We start from the raw sequence: 20,145 nt of genomic DNA on the forward strand, positions 1-20,145 counted from the left end.
AATTTATTTTTTCCACATAAACTGTCACAAAACAATTCTGGGTATGTTTGGAACTATTTACAAGGCTCCTCTCTCACAGGGTTTAATGCAAGTAGCTGTCAAAAATAAGGCAAACTGGTTCCCTGACAGTGGCGATTTCTTTCCACACTTCTGCCCCCCTCCCCCAGATGGCCATGTGGGCACATCAGTTGCCCAAACCACGTGATCATTTCCTACTGATGTTACTGGAGTGGCACAGGAAGCAGCCATGTGGGAGCTGTTCCCACACTCATCATAAAGCCTGACAATTCGTTAACACGGAAGGTGCTGGCAGATGGGTGCATCTTTCCAAAATGGTTAAGCTACATGGTCTTTTGTCCCTGCTCCAGTCTATGATTTTATGCTATTGTGTTGTAATCACAGGCAATACCAGAAATGCCCAATACTGAAGCTGGCTTTTCTATATTTGGTTAGATCCAGTCTTTCCATCACTAGGATGAACTTGCAGGAAGGGTCACACTGTACAAAATGCCTCACAAAGGTACTTGGTCAAATTATTATGGACTGTTATGCGTATATCTTGCTGCCCATTAGATTCTGCTATGTCGTTTTGTATCATCGCCCGCGAAGACTTATGCTTTGCTTCAGTTCCAATTTTCGGTTTCTGGTTGGTTCTACAACCCAAATCCTATTTCATTGTTTAGAATCAGAATCACACAGAGGTGGAAGATACCACAAAAGGCCATCCAGTCCAGCCCCAACTCCCTCTCAGAGACTTAAAAATACACACATACCTGATAGGTGCTCACCCAATCTCCTCCTCAAAACTTCCAACGAAGGAGACTCCACATAGCCTCACCCCCCTCCCAGGCAGCAGACACCGTCTATGAACAGCCCTCAATGTAAAAAAAATGCTCTCTGATAGCTAAGTAGAACATCCTTTCCCATAATTTGAATCCACTGCTCCTTGCCCTTGTCTCTAAAGTTGCAGTAAGGGAAGTTGGCCCCCTCTTCAACATGTCTAACTTTTACATAGTTAAACAGAGTTATCATATCACCCCTTGCCCTCCCCTTCTCTTAGCAACATATACCCAAGTTGTTCAACCTCTCCTCATAAGGCATGGATTCCAACTCCTCAACCATCCTAGTCTCCCTTCTCTGAACACTTTTCAACTTGTCAATATCCTTCTTGAACTGCAGCACCCAGAACCGTACACAATATTCCGAATGAGGTCTGACCAGTGCAGAATACAGTGGCATTTTAATTTCCCTTGCTGTAGGTTCTACACTCCTAGCAATGTTTACTGAGCATCCCATCCTGTTCCACTGGGTTGGCTCACTCTGGGTCATCTGGGGCCCCACTGTGAAAAGGGGACTATAAATAATGCAAATGAATAGAGAGAAACATAAAAAGCAATCTAAAGTCATCCCTGCATTGCAGTTATTATATTTATCAAGCAAATTTTAACAAACTCTTTCACCAGCAGTGAAGTTTATAATTCTCCTGTCTCTTTTGATGTACACAACCACCATGTTTGGCAGGATGGGAGTGCATGAGTCTGGCCCAAGGTCATCCATTGAATTTAAAGGCTAGCATTGAAACAAGACTCTGGATCTCCTAGTTCCTTGTCTCATACTGTAACCAAGATAGTGGCTACACTGAGCATGATTGTTTTACTAGTACCACCCAAATGCATCGTGGGCAGATCCCTGAGCTTAAAAACTATGCTTCTGACATTTGAGAAGGAAGAGAAGAATACAATGAGAAGAAGATTCCTGGGCTCATTCTGCATTTGTAGAATAATGCACTTCCAGTGTGATTTTGCAGCTGGATTTTCCTGTGCAGAACAGGAAAATCTACTTTTAAACTGCACCAAAAGTTCAACAATCACTCTGTGTGGAATGGGCCCAGGATGCCAATCAGCTCTGTAAGCTATTGCTGCTTATCCTATTTCTACTTGGTTTTTGAGTAGAACCACAACCTAAGTAAAATAGATTCAGGCAGGTAACTGTGTTGGCCTGAAGAAGAACAAAGTCCAGGTACACCTTTATGACCAACACACTTTTATTCAAGGAATAAGCTTTCATTTACATGCATACTTCTCCAGATTCGTAGAAACGGAAGTTCTCAGTCCAGGCATATAAGTAGAGGGTGAGCAGGAAACTAGCATGCAAGCTTAATAAAGTTGTCTGACCGATTCAAGGGCCAAACAGGAATAACAAGCTTAGTTTATGGTTACCGGGGGAGGGGGCATCCTGAAGGAAATGAATATACCATAGACCAATGGGCTGATCGGGCTAGTAACAGGTCTATTTTAAGTACTCGATTCTACAGCTGGGAATGCATCTACCATCAATCCCTGATCTTGATATTCTTGTTCCCTCTACTATGTTTCCCAACTGGAGATGAGCCCAGCAGCCTGATCAGCGAAGCACCTTACCCAGTCAGCCTGTGATCCTAGCAAGGCTCTTGAATCAAAGCAACATCTTCCTTACACTGCACATCTGTCAGACACTTTCATGATGCCCTTTGCTTACCCACTGCTACTCTACTCCCTCCTTCTGTATGTGGGTCAGTGATTTCCCTTTCGTGGAGAAGCGCGAAAGCTCGCGGCCCGAATAAAACTTTGCCGGTCTTCAAGGCACCGTTGGGCTCAAACTTCGTTAAGGAAAAGCCGGGAAGAGGGACACACCAACCCCCGCCATTCCCACGCCCTGGGAGCAGGACCTGCAGGAAGGATGCCCGCCGGCTATTACAGGGTTAACGCCTCCGAACTAAGCGTAACCGACGTTCGAGAATACCCCGTAAGAGGGGCTCACGGCCCCAGGCTCGCCGCGCGCTCCGCACCGCGGCCGAACTTGCCGAGGAGAGCTCAATGCGGAATGGGCGGGGCCAAGCCAGGCGTCAGTCACACTCCCCCCCCATGCACACCCCCCCGAGCGACGGACCTTCCCCGCAAAGAAGGGAGCGGCCACAACGTTACCTTCCCAAGTCACATCGTACATCTCCGAGACCTTCGCCATCTTGCCGCCTCCGCACCGGCCGGAGTCGCCCGGCTCACGTGACCGCCACGAGGCCCCGCCTACCGACTGCCGGGGACGGGCCTGAATCTGATTGGTTGAGCCTGCGCGGGGGGCGGGCCGAGAGCCTGGAGTAACCAGCCTGGAGTAAATTGAGCTCCGGCTAAACTACGCGGGCGTTGCTCTTGTTGTTGCCGGAGTCGCAGGGAGAGTCGGAGGAGGCGAATGCAACAGGGGTGCCATGCCCCTTGCTAGCATTCCTTTTTCTGCCGCTGGGCAACTGTGATGATTGTTTTGGGTAGCAATTCCAGGAGGGTTGTTGCAGTAAATAAACAGGTTTCGAGCACTTTTTTAGGAATGCATGCTGCCATAAACTTCCATGGCCTAGCGCAGGAGTGGCCAAACTGGCTCTCCAGAGGTCCATGGACTGTGGCATCTGGAGAGCCACGGTTTGGCCACCTCTTGTCTAGAGCTGTACTTCACAAAAGTTCCTAAACCGGTTGGTGCAACTCTCAAAAGAGTGTTGGACCAAGATGGGAGGGGTGAAATGCCCCTGTCGTGAAACTCAAGGCCTAGGTCACAGTTGGCCAAGCTGGCTCTCCAGAGTAAGGTGACCAGTTTGTCCCACTTTTGGAGGGACATCTAGGGGTCCCTGGCAAATTGTATTTATGTTGAAATTTTAAAAATACATATTATAATACTATTTTTGCATTCTATGTGTTCTATGAAACTTTTTGTTGCTCCATATAGACCACATTTTTAATCAAGAACGCTCCCCCCCCCCCCCGGTCAATGGTGTCCCACTTTACCAATGTTAAAATCTGGTCACCTGACTCGAGAGGTCCATGGACTACAATGGCCATAAGCCCCTGCTAGCCAGCATCTGGAGAACCACGGTTTGGCCACCTCTAGTCACAAAAGTTCCTAAACCAGTCGGTGCAATTCTCAAGAATCTGTGACCAAGATGGGAGGGGTCAAATGCAACCAAACTGGCTTTCCATGAGCAGGGGCTCATGGGAATTGTAGTCCATGGACCTCTGGAAAGCCACAGTTTGGCCACTCCTGGCTTGGCTAAACCACCCTCTCATCCTCAGTCAGCCATTTGCAGAGTGTGAGAGAAAGTAGCTTAGCGCTCTTCCCAATCCTTTAGTTGTTTGTCCTGCCTTTTTATTGTGGAAAAGAGGCTTTTGGTTCTTCAACTGTCATTTTTCCATTTCTCACACCCAAAGCAGCTCACAATGAAACCAAGCCAATGCAATGCAGTAATTAAATACAACAATATACAGCAAAAAACAGTCTTCTCTGGCAATGGGCAGTCAGCATGGAGGTCCCATGTAGTCATCATGCTAACACAACAATCATTACATCCCAATAAAATAAGTCACATTTAATTTTGCTCATAGGTTGTGAGATAGTGGCATGCAGACTTGTCCCGCACATATGCAGCCTTCACCAAGAGTGCACTGACTGCATCACTGCACAGTCGTCACGACTGTTGAAGCCCACAGACCAAACCCTACTGTCAAGTTGTCCATGCTCTTAATTTCTTTCCCTTTTTTACAATCCATGCATAATCAGCTACAATCGACACAACAGACATTGTGCATGTGCGCTTATGCACAGAATCACCACCACCACTTCTTCCACTGAGTTTATCTGTCCTGTGAGGTAAAATCTTGCCACAAGTGTACTAAATTTCCAGCACTTAAACTAATTTCATAGCCAGCTATGTGCAACAGCAATGATTTCATACTTGGAACAAACTCATTCATATGTTTTTATCTACATCTTGCACAGACATTAGGTCTGCAAGATACCGGACTTTTAACCTAATGTTAACCTAACTAGCTCTGTCACATCTTAACTATCTCTGTTACCGACAAAACCAACAAATTCCGGGCCATGATTGCTTCCCAAGTTTTAACACTAAGACTAACTTCATAATTTCTCATTCGTATCTTCCGTCAGTTTTTCTCACATAATCTATTACAGCACAGGGCAAAATTTTCATAACCTTCAAAATCCCACTGCACCATTCTCTAACCTACCAAACCTCCATAGTCCCATAAACCAGCTTGTGATTTTTGTCCTTATACTTGTCGAGTAACACACAAACACAACTGCTGAAAAAGGAATGATGGGTCCCTTTTGACCTATACTGAGGATCATAGGTCCAAAATGTCATGTGTGTTGCAGGCTGTGATAAGGAAGGGAAATCAATGCTAATTTTTATCCTTCCTTTTCTGTATTTTGTATTTTGTTGGCAAGCTGGTATGGGTTGCTGTCTTATGGGGTTTTAGTGTTTTATTATTATGCTTGTAAACCGTTACGAACTGGCTGGTCCAGGAGTGGCGGTATAGAAATCCAATTAATTAATTAATTAATTAACCTAATTGTATCAATTAATTAATTAATTAATTAATATGCAACAGGACCAAATCCATAGGTGGCAACAGGAACAGCAGCCCCATCTCTATGTCCATGTCCTCCTTCCTACCACCAAATGCCGAGAGTTTCTTTTTCTTGTCTAGCTGTGCTGAAGTAGGGGAAAAGGAGAAGGTGCATGACTTCTCTCCCCTTGTATTTCAGCTTTGCCCATTTGGCCTGTGCGATTCCAGAATGCAAGAGTTTTCCTTGAGTGTTCTGTCCTGAATAGAAAAAACTCTGTTCATGCTCTCACTTGCTGCTGATGACTGTAGTTCGGTCCAGTGAGTTCTAACGAAGCAACAACATAATAAATGCCACTGATGGATTAATGTCACATTCTTTGCACGGGCCAACCCCTCTATGCACCCAAAACTCTTCTGGTTTTTAAATGATGCATGACCATTGCCTGATAATTTGGGATGTTTCATGATCCTGGCCATCTGGTATGTGGCAAGCCAGTACCAACCGGGGCTTGGTGGCTAGCTGATGTGTTGAGCCCTGCCGATCATACAGACATGAAAGCGTTTGAAATACTGTACTTTTCAAACTGTTGATCAAGTCATCAAGCAAAGCATACACAGTCCTTGGGGAATGGGGCTTGCAAGCCGAATACATTTAAATCCTGAACGTGTCACTGGTGAAAATTGAAGTCTCCCTATTTTAAATGCACTTGGGTTTCTAAATCCATTGGTAGCTGTGTGGGAAAGCTGATTTACAGCTGCATCTCAGCCTTGTAACGTTTTTATCATGTGCATGTGATATCACTTTTATGGGCAAAGTGCTATTCGAAGCTGATCCTGGGTTCTAGGGTTTCACTTGCAGATTCTTCACCCACGTTTTTGCTAGATTTAACAGCTAACGGTAAGCTATGCAGTAATTTTAATTCTGCTATTGCAATTTAGTGTTTCATGTATGGGTTTTACAGAGCATTGATTTTAGTGCTGATTTACGGGACTGGAAGACAGCAATAGAGTTACGAGTCCCTGTGGAGCCCTACAATTGCTTATTCATCCTGAAGCATTTCACTGTAACTAATTTTTGCCTGTCGCATGAGATTTCTTCTACGGTGCCACAAAACCTGTTATTCTATTTATGTTTCTACTTTAATTTGTTAAAGCCTACCCAGTTACATATTTTTAACTTAATTTATTTACTTAATTTATCTCTGGCTTTCTCCCCAATGGTGGGGAGCAGTCTTACCCTAGTCCCCAAAGAGAATACAATACAGAACCATGCAGGGGACCATTATAAATGTGAATAATAGCTGAAGGAAATGAAGGAGCCATTCCAATGGTCTCGAATGAATGTAGAACTCTCTGTGACTTTTAGAAGCTCTGCAGATCCTCATGGGGAAGTTTGCCACCCTGCTATTTGACCTCCTTTACCAGGAGATGGCAAGGAGCAAGTCTTGGACCTCAGGAATGCAAAACAAGCATTCTGTTATTGACTTATGGCTCTTTCCATCTGTTCAAGGGCCAGATTCATTGGAAAGCAAAAAGGACCAGCCCTGTCCAAGAGTTGTCTGCAGTCTAGACCTGGGCCATTTCCACCCAACCAGAAAATGAGACAAAATGAATCCCATTTTCTACAGGAAACGTGAAATTCTGGCCTGGAAGAAGATTTTATAATAGCACATACCCGAAACAGACACATGAGCAAGTTTGATTCCACTCAAATACTTGGCAAGGAAACCCTTAAAACTCCAAGGGCATGTCTTCCAAACATATACTAAGAAATACCTGCTAGCTCTGCCTATGGAAAAAAAAGTGAGGTGAGTGTGTTAGTAGACTCTGGGCTGCCACCTAAATTGGTAATTTGTGTCAAACGAGTTTCACATAAAGGAAAGCAGAGCGATTTTGGTTCATGTGGCAGACAGCAGACTCCTGTTTACGGGCTTAAATTTTTATCTTCAATCTCCATGGGCCTGAAAGACCTTGCAGAAGGTAGCCTGGAGAGCGACACAATGGCACATGCCCCACATACCGTAAGCAAAAAAGCTCTGATCTATGAGATTTTAAAAGCGGACGGCCATGAAAAGGATAAATACGAATGACAAACGGTCAGTTTTCTTTCCGCCCCACAGAGTTCTCAAAATCCACAGCTGCCTGTCAGGGGCAGACGGACCACATTGACCTCATAAACACAAACTCTTTTTTAACAGCAAAAAAGTCATTGTTTATGCTTTCAGCTAAAAATTCTTTGCCAAAGGGGTGGTTATTATTACAAACTGTGGGCCAGTCCTGGCTCACGCAAGCACTTACTGTCAGAAGCCTTCATTTTGCAGCAGGATCCCTCATCTCCTGGCTTCTGAAAGCAAAACTGCAGATGGAAATGTTAAAGAAGCAAAGCTTTCAAGCTAACAAAAAAATAAAATTAAAATCCTTTTTTTTTCTTTTCGCAAAAGCAACAGTGACAAAAGACTCGGCCGTCGCTGAATGCTGGCTACTATTGGTTGTGCAGCCCGAAGGAAAATACAGCAAGGGCATCTGATAATACTTCAGCAGTGGCTTTCACCTACAGCCAAATTATACTTTTAGGCCAGAATTAAATGCCATGATTATCTAATAAGGAGAGAGAGAAAGGGATAGAATTTAAGATGGAATTCAAACTAGGTGACATTTGGGGTTTCCATTCCATCTCCCCAATTAAAGTCAGAGCCCCAGAGCCCTACCACCACCAAACTTTGCCCAATCAGAGAACAGCACAGGGCGACTCCAGACTGGGCAGCCTGATCTCAAAAAATCATACCACAGTTATGCTGTTAATGGTTATACAATTAAAGTCATAAGGTTGAAACGTCAGAAATGTTACAAATTCAAAATTATAATGTATTCTCTGTGTTATTCTATGAATTATCATTGTTGTTGTTGTTGTTGTTGTTGTTATTGTGCTGCTGAACCTCTAAGAGAATGACTGAACAGTTCAAGATCCGCATTAGGACCAGCACACAGAACAATGCAGTTTTCTCATACAGTTACAGCATTCTTATTACAGAGAGGCCTGCTAACTCCATTCATTCATTCATTCATTCATTCATTCATTCATTCATTCATTCATTCATTCAATTTGTATATTGCCCTCCCCTAAGGTTCAGGGCGGTTCACATAGAACGTAAACACAACAATGCATCAAACTCAGTGATTATAATGAAAGAAATGTAATAGTAATAATAACAACAATAAACAGAGAAAATAATGTTCTAACATACTGAACAATCTAACAGGCCCCTGGTTGGTCAGATCTGGCACATGGGTTCAAGTGAGGGAGGTTCGGGGGCCAAGTAGATGTTTTATAGTTTCGGTCGACCGCAACCAAATGCCTGGTGGAGGAGCTTCCTTTCGCAGGCCCTGCGGAACTGTTTTAGTTCTGTTAGGGCTCTGATCTCCTCTGGGAGCTCGTCCGCAAGGTGGGGGCCAGGACAGAGAAGGCTTTGGCCATGGTTGAGGTCAAGTGGACTTCCTTGGGGCCAGGGATCATTAGCCGGTTGGAGGTAGCAGAGTGCAGAGCAATTTGAGGGGCATAGGCAGAGAGGTGGTCCTTCAAATACACTGGGCCCAGACCACATATGTTCTTGAAGGTAATTACCAAGACCTTAAGCATGATCTGGAATTCAACTAGTAGCCAGCGCAGTTGTTACAGGACGAGCCAGATATAGAACCACCATGGTATTGCTGTGTGGGCCCTGGCTGCCACATTCTGGACCAGCTGCGGTTTCCGAATCAAAGTTAAGGGTAGGCCTACATAGAGAGGAAGGCAGGTGTGAGGGCAAGGTGGTGATAGCACTCCTTTGCCTCCATACATTTCTTTAGCATGTGGCCCGCTGGTTGCTCTCCTGTAGCTCGCCCTTTTTAGGTTGGGAAATCCACTGTATGTGATTCTCAAACTAGCACTTTAAACTGGCAGATGTGGCCAGACATAGGAGGTTGGCGATGTCATGTGAAATGCCAAAAATGTAGCATCTTCATATGGTAAGCATAACGCTACATTAATGGGGTGTAGCAGCTTTGTGGCAGCTTCAGATACTTTGAAGAAGTCGGTAGTGAACCACGAAAACTCATACCCTGCCACAAATTCTGTTACTCTTTAAGACGCTACCAAAATCTTATTCTTTTTAATGTGGATTTCCATAGTATTATTGTACAAAACAAAGATCTATATACAGTCCAGATTTATACTGGCTTAACAGCCAGATTTACACTGGCTTAACAGCCATTGAGGATTTAATCCTCAAGCAGAGCCATTTCTTCCATCCAGGGAAGTTTGCTTCCCCCACAGAAGGGTTTCAGGCTCTATTTTGGGGACTAGCTGGGTGTTTGGGGGTGAAGCCTGGAAAAGGTATGGTTTGGGGACAGCAGGAAGCTCAGCAAGGATCTGATACCCTAGATACAACATACCTTAACAGCAGGCATTGTCTCCAGGTGAACTGATACCTATTATCTAGAGGACAGTTGTAGCCTTGCCTAGAGGTTGGCAACCCTAGGAAATGCTTTCCATGGTAGTGAAAATTATCCATCATAAGATCTAACCCAGTCTCTCTCTCTTCCTAGTTCTGTGAAAATAACCCTCTACTAGATGATTGTCAAACACCCTAATCAAATAGTTGTTATTTGTTGTTGTTGTCAGGAATCAGGCTGAGCCCAGCCTGTGGAGCCTCTGGTGAAAGCGCACTCGAAATCCAACAGCCGGTTGCAAATTCCAAAAGTAGCTTTATTAGGCAAAGTCCACAGTATGCTTAAGCAGGCCAAGATCTCCTAAGCAAAGATCTTGATAATAACAAAGTACAGGGGGAACAATTGGGGTAGTTATAGGGTGCACCAGGTAGGGGCGGGGGGCAGAAGACTTTTCGGCGGGAGAGCAGAAAGGTGGCGAAAACAAGTCGGTTCTCAGGCGGCCAGATGGCCAGGGATCTTATCAAGCGGTTGGCACTTTGTTGAGACTTTGGGCTGTCTCTGCAAGGACACTTACAGTAAGATTGATACATTCGGACGGAGTCCTCTCCCGCTGGGAAAGGAAGGGAGTGGAGTTCTCAGAGGACAGGTTTATTGCTTTACAGCCTTGGCCAGATGCGGCCAGGGGAAGCATAGAGGTGTGAGAATATGCAAGGACGGATGGAGTCGGGATGGCATGAACCGGGGTTCATGACAGTTGTTAGGTGCGAAGTCATGTCCGACCCATCGCAACCCTATGGTCCTCCAGGCCTTCCTGTCCTCTACCATTCCCCGGAGTCCATTTAAGTTTGCACCGACTGCTTCAGTGACTCCATCCAGCCACCTCATTCTCTGTCGTCCCCTTCTTTTGCCCTCGATCGCTCCCAGCATTAGGCTCTCCTCCAGGGAGTCGTTCCTTCTCATGAGGTGGCTAAAGTACTTAAGTTTCATCTTCGGGATCTGGCCTTCTAAGGAGCAGTCAGGGCTGATCTCCTCTAGGACTAACTGGTTTGTTCGCCTTGCAGTCCAAGGGACTCACAAGAGTCTTCTCCAACACCAGAGTTCAAAAGCCTTAATCAAATTACTGCCCCACAATTCCTTATGTCAGAAGCTGGGGCTGCCAGCTTGGGGCCGTTAGCTTTACCACCTCAGTACGAAGACAGAAGGGGGTTAAACTCGCCCTGTAGCATCACCCCCATGGGGTCTTTCCACAGTCTAGCAGAGAACCCAGGCATGTCCATCTTGGCCTTTGATTGATTGTCCTTTTAAAGGAATCACTGGAAATCCTAGAGAAATTGTGCACAAGGATGAGTAATGCTGCAAGATTTGGGGAATATTCTGGCCCTGCTGGCCAGCTGGATACAAGCCCAGTAAGCAGATGGGGTCCTTTTAAACCCATGCTTCTATCATCACTAGGCCTACCAACCACTCCCTGGGTCACTTGGAGGGAGGGGGCAAGATTGCTGGATCTGCTGGAGGTCAGAGAGCTGCTCCCCACCCTGGTCTGCTGAATTTGGTAAGAGTATGAGTAGCCTCCCCAAACTCCAGCACTTTGGATGGAATGGTAAGAGCAGAGGGGGTAGAATGTGGACACAAATTTGTAATATAAAAAAAGAAAATTAAAATGGGTAAGGCCATGGGTATAGCAGTTTTCATCCAACCACAGCTTTATTAAGAGTGTCACTAACATATCTGTACGTTGGAAGATACATTTGTTAAAACAATAGAAGCTCATTTCATTGTGTGAACCACAAATATAAATGTGGTTATCCAAAACAGAACTGGAATATGCTGTTAGGAGGAGCTCCCCCCCCCTCCTCGGTGTTACCAATTCAAAATTACTGCGTGTACAGAAATATGTTGTTCTCTGAAAAGAAATGCAAGTGGAAAAATTATGTTTAAACCAATCAAGGGGATTTCTTAAAGGAAACGTCTTCTTTTGTTTTGTTTTGTTTTTCCTTTAAGATTATTTGTTTTTGCGGTTCACTGAAAACTGGGGCTGTTATTTTACAATCTGATGACAAATTCTCTATAAAATGAGCTCATGGTATACAGTTCACTCGAATATTGAAAAGCTAAACAGATAAAAGCATGTGAGGTTTGGCTCAGATCATTGTTACTGAATTGAATCTTGGTGTTATAAATGCTCAGCTTGTTATTTCTGTCGGCATGTTCAATTTCAAGCAGCATAAAACCTAATATTGGCAGTAAATTAGAAGCAAGATGCAAATCGTCAAAATCTCTGCGGTGCAGCTTTTTCCCTTCTACCAAATGGAATATAATATATTCCTTTAAAATATATATATACTGGCATGATTGATGTGCTTAAATAATCTTTTATCAACCAACACTGAAAAGTTACTCAGACAAATTTAGGATGCCAAATGTTGGGTGCCCAGTTATTAGCAAGCAGAACACCAAATGTCCCAGAATCCAATAAAGGGATAAGGATTTCTTATTTAGTTTAATTGACTTAAATGAAAACACAACAAAATAGCAAGAGTGCAAATGAATGGCAAAGAGGACCTCCCCCCCCCCTGAAAAAAATAGGCTAAAATATGTCAGTCATTAGTGGATGTACACATGGGAGTACCATGTGTCATAAAACAGTGAATGACACAGCATTGCAAGCTGTTTTGTGTCCACCTGGGGAGAAATTTGAGGCATAAATGTGTAAGGCTTGTAAAAATGTTTATTTAATGTTAAAAAGCTTTTTAGATGCCTACATCAGGGAGAGCACCAAAGGTGAGCCGGCAGCAGAGTGGCAGGGCAGCCCCCAAGGCAGAAGCTAGGGAGGAGGATGAGGAGGAGCCGTGGCCCGGTGCCAACTGATCCATGGACTGGTCCCAGTCTCCGTACTGGGGGTTGGGGACCACTGTTCTAGCTCATCTCGACTACAAAGATCAATTGCCCTGGAGAAAATGGGTGTTTTAGAGCAGTGGTAGGTAACCTGTGGTCCTCCAGATGTTCATGGACTACAATTCCCATGAGCCCCTGCCTGCAAATGCTGGACCACAGGTTGACTACCCCTCCTTTAGAGGATGGACTCTGTGGAGGACCACTGGTTGACTACCCCTCCTTTAGAGGATGGACTCTGTGGCATTGTACCCCACTAAGATCCTCCCCAGGCTTCTTCCCCAAATCTCCTGGAGTTTCCTAACCTGGATCTGGTAACCCTTCCCCAAAATCCTCTGTCAGAAGTTGGGGGGGGGAGGCTTGACCACTCCATGGGTTTCCCTAGATTTAAGCCTACTCGCTAGCCACTGTACTCTATGGCTTCATTTATATGATTTGTGTAGGATTGCCACAACCCTTGAAAGTTTGGGGCCACCATCTGGTGAGGGCAGGATTTAAGGATGGGAAGGAACTCAGTGGGCATGGGATGCCATCGTTCATCTCTGAAGCAGCCATTTTTTCCAAGGGAGCTTATCTTCGTAGTCTGGAGATCCGTTGCAAACCTAACTCCAGTCCAAGTGCGTCTGAGGAATATGTCCCAAGTCCAGAAAATATAGTTTGGCCTTCACCTACTGGAGCCATTGCCTCAGCAGTTTCTCTTGCTCTGGACTCCCCTAGTTTTTTGGAGCCAATCTCAAAGGAAATTTCCTTGAATGCCTGATATATACTAGTGTGTGCACCCGCCCAAACCTCATCTCATGAGACTAATCGGGATATCTTGGCTTTTTTCTATCACATGTTCTTTATTAATATCACTCTTAAAAGATCAGATGGACAGATGGATTCCAAAGCATTCTTCTTCTCATTCACTATATTATTCTGTGAAAATCGATTTTTGGTTTGTGAAGCTTGGCTGTGCTTCTCCTCAGCTCTGCAATCTGCATAGAAACTCACTGGATAGGGTTACTGACCTGGCCGTGTGATGAAAACCTTCAATGCCACAATTAACCTGAGCTTTATTTCTCACTGTTTGCCTATGGTGTCACGGCACCTGGCAAGTGTACAAATATTCACAAGAAAACCACTCGCCTGGAACAGTTGGAAGGGGATTTTTTTGGTGTGTTCTGTGGGCCTATGCCAACATTAGGAAGGGAGGACATAGTACAATATGTTTCTATGTGAGTCATATATAGTGACATAGATGTAGCCTTGTGCAGAGCTCAAAAGTAGCTCTCGGTGTGCCAAGATGGAAATTGCTGTCTTGTTTTTTAAGAGACATTTTTAGACTGGAAGAACTAGCAAGAAAGCTCATTGCAACCAGGAATGAAATGGGCACTAGGACCCAGGGGACACTGACAAGCACAGATATCTCTCTCTGCCTCCCTCTCCCTCTCCATTGCAGCAGGAGCCATAGGAGGTAATCAGTGGTGTTTGAAGCAGGGAGTGAGGGATCGTTTGGGCTGCTCTCTCTGCCTGTCTATGTCTCTCTCTCCCTCGCAGCAGGAGCCATAGCAGGTAATCAGGGCTTGTTTGCAGTTTGGCAGGGCTCTTTGTGTCTCTGTGTCTCTCTCTCACATGCTGGCTCCTGCAGCATCTGAGAGCAAAGTGGCTAGTGTCCAGGGAGGGAGCTGTAGGTGCAAGGCCAATCAGGGTGCAGCCAGCAAAGCTGACAGCACCCTGGAGTGTTGGACAGCCAGGATACTTTCCACCCCAGGGCTGTTTCATAAATATTAAGAGGAACAATGGATAAGGATATTGATGCGTAATTGGTATATATACTTACGAGTTGTCAGATTGACTTATCCTACTGACAGTACAACCCTGAATAGAATTACACTTTCCAAAGTCCATTGAGGAACACAGAACATTTTCTGATGCAAAATTGATGCTAAAAGGTCGCTCCTAGGTAGAGTGGCACATAGTTAAACCCACTGACTTCAGTGGACCTCGAAGAGTGTAGCTCTGCTTAAGATTGCAAGGTTAGTCTAGTTAGTCTAATTTATGTATCAGACAATGGATGTGGATGCGGGAGAAGGATGAGTGTTGTCATCACCCATTTCACCGCTTTGTGGTTCATGGCCAACTCATTCCCAGTACTGAAACTGGTTTGGGAAAAGAAGACGATTAGACAAATGACTGGGTTCAGCTCCCCACCATTGGACATGATTGGTTCCATCATGGGTCTTTTTTCATTTTCCAGGACCCGGTCTGGATTTAAACAGTTATGGCCACCCATTTATTCTACTGGCTTCCACATGTAGTAGACAGGGTTGCTCGTGCTGCCCTTAACTACTTAGGAGAAGTTGTTTGTTTGCTATTTTCTGGCTATCTGTAATGGTTGGCCTGAAAAACCAGAATATTTTGGGGATTTTTCAGGATCACTGGATAATTGCAGGTAGAGTACATTTAAAGGGCTCTCAGTCCCCTTAAATGCCTTCAGGGTGAACTCTTAGCTTGGAGAAGGTGTTTAAAGAGACTGTGAGCCCTTTAAATGCCTTTGGAATTCACTCTCACTGTGGCTTGCAAAAACATTTAAATGTTAAGGGGACCACATTCTCTTTAGAATTTAAATGTCTTTTCCCTACATTAGAAAGAATGGAGGATAGGGGCTCATAGAATTGGACCCTATGGGTTCAATCTTTTTTAAACATGGGGGGGGTTGAGGAGAGGCGAATTTGAAGATAGAGTTGTTCCTTTTTATTCTTATTCCTCTTCAGGGCAGTGTATGTGGTCCTTTGCCCATTTTTTTCCCTCAAAACAGCCCGTGAGGTCTCTGTTAGTCTTAAGACAGGACAATTGGCTCAAGGTCATGAAGTGACTTTTTGACACAGCAGAGATGTGAACCTGGTCTGACTGTGACTCTCTAACCACTGCACCATGCTGGCTTCGAGGAGGCCATTGATGTTTTGGTTAAGGAATAATGGGTCATTGGCTTTTCCCCCTCATTGCAGGCCATCTCTCCCCCTTGAAGCAACATTGGCCATCTTTCCAGTGAAGCAGCAAAGGAACTGTGTTTGCCAGATGTTACACTCAGCTACCGTTTTATTTATTTATTTGGAGGCTTCCTGTTCTGCCTTTCTAACACAGCGGTGACTACCGTGGCACGGAAGATCCTGGAATCAGGCCGTGTGCAATCGAAGCAAGCCTGCCGGTATCCTTCCAGCTCAATAGGCAGCTTTCTGATGGCTGGCTGAATCCTATAGGGGCCAGGAGTCTGGCACACACACTGGACAGCTGTTCTGGAGCAAGGAACACATATATGCTACATCTGGCAAAGCTGAGCTTGGAAAGAAAAACTGTGGAAAAACCCAGTTTATCTTTGGGGACAGTTGGAAAGGATCTGCAGTAACTAAGGGCCTGATACCATAAGCAGAGTCCACTGGGATCTCAGGGCCTGGCTGGGCAGATCTTTTACCAAGGTCCAAGGCCAATTCTGCCATTGACAGCTGGCGTTAGAGAGACACAGCTAAGGCAGTCGCTCTACGGAGAAGCGCAGTTGGATTCTCCCTGCAGAAAGCGAAAACACAGCAAAGCAATGAAAAAGGGTCATAACTCCAGTGTTCCTATGATGTAGATAGAAGTCAGTCTTGAAAGATATATATGGTGATACATATCACAGTTGATCAGATTTCACTGACTCGGTGTCTATAACATTACAATCCCATTAGTCTTCCATTCACACACAGCGCCTGCCAATTCAATATAAGGAATACTTATGGTAGAATAAAGACGTGAAAAAAAATATAGAACCAACCTCAATATTTTTATACAGATTGTCCTGTTCTTTCTCTTCCACTAATGGCAACAGGAGGGGAGCAATACATTTAAAAAAATGGTTTCCTGGCATGTCCTAGCACTATGGTGTGTCTGATCTGCTCTGGAATGGTTCCTATTAAAGGATGTACAAAAAATATTACATTGGGATAGAAAATACACATGGATTTGCAGAGCTCCATGAGCAAGAGTGGCAAAATGAAGTTTCTTGTCCATGAACATGTTAAACTGCCTGACACCTTTGGTCCATCAAAGACGGTATGGTCTACTCAGACTGACACCAAATCTCAAGGTTATCTGGTAGAGGTCCTTTGCATCACCTTTGACTGATCCTCTTAGTTGAAGAAGCCAGGGCTTGAAATTGAGCCCTTCTGCATGCAAAACAGAGCCTGTTATGGTAAGCCACACCTCCTCTCCGTGGGTCTTTCCTGTAGACCACACCTCCTCTCCGTGGGTCTTTCCTGTAGACCACACCTCTCCGTGGGTCTTTCCTGTAGACCACACCTCCTCTCCGTGGGTCTTTCCTGTAGGCCACACCTCCTCTCCGTGGGTCTTTCCTGTAGACCACACCTCCTCTCTGTGGGTCTTTCCTGTAGACCATACCTCCTCTCCGTGGGTCTTTCCTGTAGGCCTCCCATGGATTGTCTTATCTTTTATGCATTTGCGAAGTGTAATCTTTTCATGGCAGGAACACCACTATCACCAGCAAGCTTCTATTTGGATTTGCCTTTCTTTCCCCCTTCCATGTTGATCCTGGGATCAACTTCCCTCTGCATGTTCCATGATGCCAAAGATGATGGTTTCCAGACAGTTCCTGAACAAAAGAATGACATGTAACCCTGTCATAAGAACTGAAGACTCACTCGCTACTGGATGTTCATCAAGAGATTATAGAATCATAGTATCATAGAGTTGGAAGGGGCCATACAGGCCATCTAGTCCAACTCCCTGCTCAACGCAGGATCAGCCCTAAGCATCCTAAAGCATCCAAGAAAAGTGTGTATCCAACCTTTGCTTGAAGACTGCCAGTGAGGGGGAGCTCACCACCTCCTTAGGCAGCCTATTCCACTGCTGAACTACTCTGACTGTGAAAATTTGTTTCCTGATATCTAGTCTATATCGTGGTACTTGTAGTTTAAACCCATTACTGCGTGTCCTCTCCTCTGCTGCCAACGGAAACAGCATCCTGCCCTCAGCATCCTGTTAATCAAGATCTTTCAGTGATGAATTTGTACTTTTAGCCACAACACAAACCTGCTGTATTAGTTTCCACCAAAAGGAGAAATTGCATCCAAAGCTGCTTATACTCTTCTGGTCAGACTAAGACTGCCCACAGTCATACCTCCTCCCAATCAAATACCTCCCTGCTTTTATCTTATTGGGAAATTTCTCCCCCAGTATCCTGAACTACTCAGTCTAATCAGGCATGTGACTCACCTGAGCATCCCTTTCCTCCCTCCCCTCTTTCCAAGTCTGCAAAGAAAAGAATCTTTTGTTTTTTTAGGCTTGCTGTTTGTCCTGTAACTGGAGCCAGAATCTGACCCCAAAGTTGGCTTAGAGTTGCTGTGCTGGCCCATGATATGTTCTACTGTAAATTGATTCTACTGTCACAGTACTTTTAACCACTTGAAAGTTTCTACTAATCTTTGACAGAAATCTACCCTCCTGTAACATAAGTCTGCTGGATCTCATCTTGCCCTCTAGAGCGGCAGGAAACAATTCTGGGCCTTCCAAACAAAGAGACGAAAACCACCAATTACAACAGATTGTCAAACCTGCTGTGATTTTTCAGCACTAAAAACACTGTTTTTGCCCAGACGCATAGAGATGAAGTGTTCACTAGCCAACAAATGGCTAGCAGTTCTCACCCTGCCAGCATGTGTAATCCTTTGAATTCTTGGGAAATTCTGCAACACCCACTTTGTGATGCAGATTATCTGAGAAGGCATGGCAGCATGCAGCTGAGCTGGCCAAAAGGGTAAGAGAGACGCCATCCTACAGCCTCCTAATTTGCCCACGCATCAGTTCTTGATTAAGACTGACTAGGAACATATGCCTTCTATTTCACACATTCTCTCATTCCAGTTGGGATTGTGGAACAGTAGACTAGGAAAGTAACAATGGTGCTAGTATGTTTTAAAGTAGAGCTATTGGACATCTATTTATGTTATGTTTTACATATGTGGCAGCTACTTACCCCAGCCTTGGGGAAAGTGTAATTCAGTATATCTCAGCAGGAAGGGGAAATGGAAGGTTTATCGTAAGGGTTTGCTTGAAGGGGGCAGCCATTCATTCTGGAAAGTTCTAGCAACCAGATCCACTCTCCATCTTTATATAGCTCTCTCAGGGCCGTTGACATTCTTTGTGTTAGAAAGAAAGGCATCTCATGAACATTTAGGGCCATTCCGCACCGGGATCCATGTAGCAAATTGTTTGCTGAACGAAAAATCGCCATTTTAAAAAGTGGAATTCGGCGTAACGCATACCTGCCTTTGTAGTGGAATCCAGTTGCGTTTCTATAGTTTCTCACAGGGTTCCGGTCTCGGCAAAAATCTCTAGAAAGGAAGCGCTATTGCTGAGCTGTGTCCCGCCCCTGGCCGTCAAGCAGCCAATGGGCGGCCGTTATCATGCTCCCAAACAGCCCCTTTCCCTTTAAGGAAGGTTTTTTTTTAAAAAAACCACACACCCGTTCCAACGAATATGCGTTGATTCGTTGCAACTGAGAGACCCATCCAGCTAGCAGGTGATGTTTGAGCTGCCGTTTCATCGTTGCCACGCTCCCCCCCGAGTGAAAAAAAAAATCCCCCCCCTCACAGGCGCGATTTTCGGCCGAAAACAGTGTGAAAAATAAAGTGAAAATAAACCAGCAAACGGGCCTCTGCGATGCTTGTGCTTGGTGACTTTAAACAGAGGGGCTGCAGCCAGGGAAGCCTCGCTGGGTAAACGAAGGCTTGCCAGTACATTGATCTCCGCTCGCTCGGAGAAAAAAATGGTGATTGCTTCGCCGGAAGATCAGAGGAGAGAGCCAGGGGGAGGGACTTTGCAGAAACCGCAAGAATGGTAACGCACAGAACTTTCCCACTAGTGTTGCAGATTGGTTGCAGGAGTGTAGTGCTTTCTGGAGGGTGAATCCACTTTTTGGGATTTCCCTGAAAGCGCTACTATGAAGCGCTTTTTGCGGATCAGTTTCAGGAGTGTTGCAGATTGTCAACGACGTTGTGCATAACGGCAAAACTGTAGTGATTTCAATTAGTAACCATTGTGCTATTTTGGAACGGCCCTTAGAAAAGAGAAATTAGAACCTAAGAAGTAGCAAAGAACAGAAACATAACCAGGGTGAGTAAATGAAAATCAGCAGGGCAACACTGATGCAATATATAACAGGAGCTGCACTGTTACCCTAATGGGGAAATTCAGTTAACAGAGATTACTCCGTACTTCTTTAAAATCTGGAGACAGTTTTTTGATGGCATTGAGATATGCCTGTCCCCAACTACAATCAGAAGTGGTACAACCCACTCTAACATCTCAAGATTCTTCTACCTCATTCTGCTTCACCAGGCCAGTATCATATGACTTGGTGTGGTGGTTAGGAGTGTAGACTTCTAATCTGGCGAGCTGG

General features: G+C 44.9%; 1 protein-coding gene across 1 annotated transcript in view; it reads right to left on the reverse strand.

The window, feature by feature from the left end:
- The window catches only part of EMC2 (ER membrane protein complex subunit 2), a 43,401-nt gene extending 40,336 nt beyond the window's left edge, over positions 1-3,065 (reverse strand). The window contains exon 1 of the mRNA XM_077351653.1: positions 2,964-3,065. Within this exon, the coding sequence (XP_077207768.1) occupies positions 2,964-3,003 (40 nt within the window). The 5' untranslated portion in view covers positions 3,004-3,065. The remainder of the gene's footprint in view (positions 1-2,963) is intronic.
- Between the last annotated feature and the right edge of the window lie 17,080 nt (positions 3,066-20,145).

This window comes from Paroedura picta, chromosome 9 (assembly GCF_049243985.1).
Source record: "Paroedura picta isolate Pp20150507F chromosome 9, Ppicta_v3.0, whole genome shotgun sequence".
Taxonomy (NCBI): Eukaryota; Metazoa; Chordata; class Lepidosauria; order Squamata; family Gekkonidae; genus Paroedura; species Paroedura picta.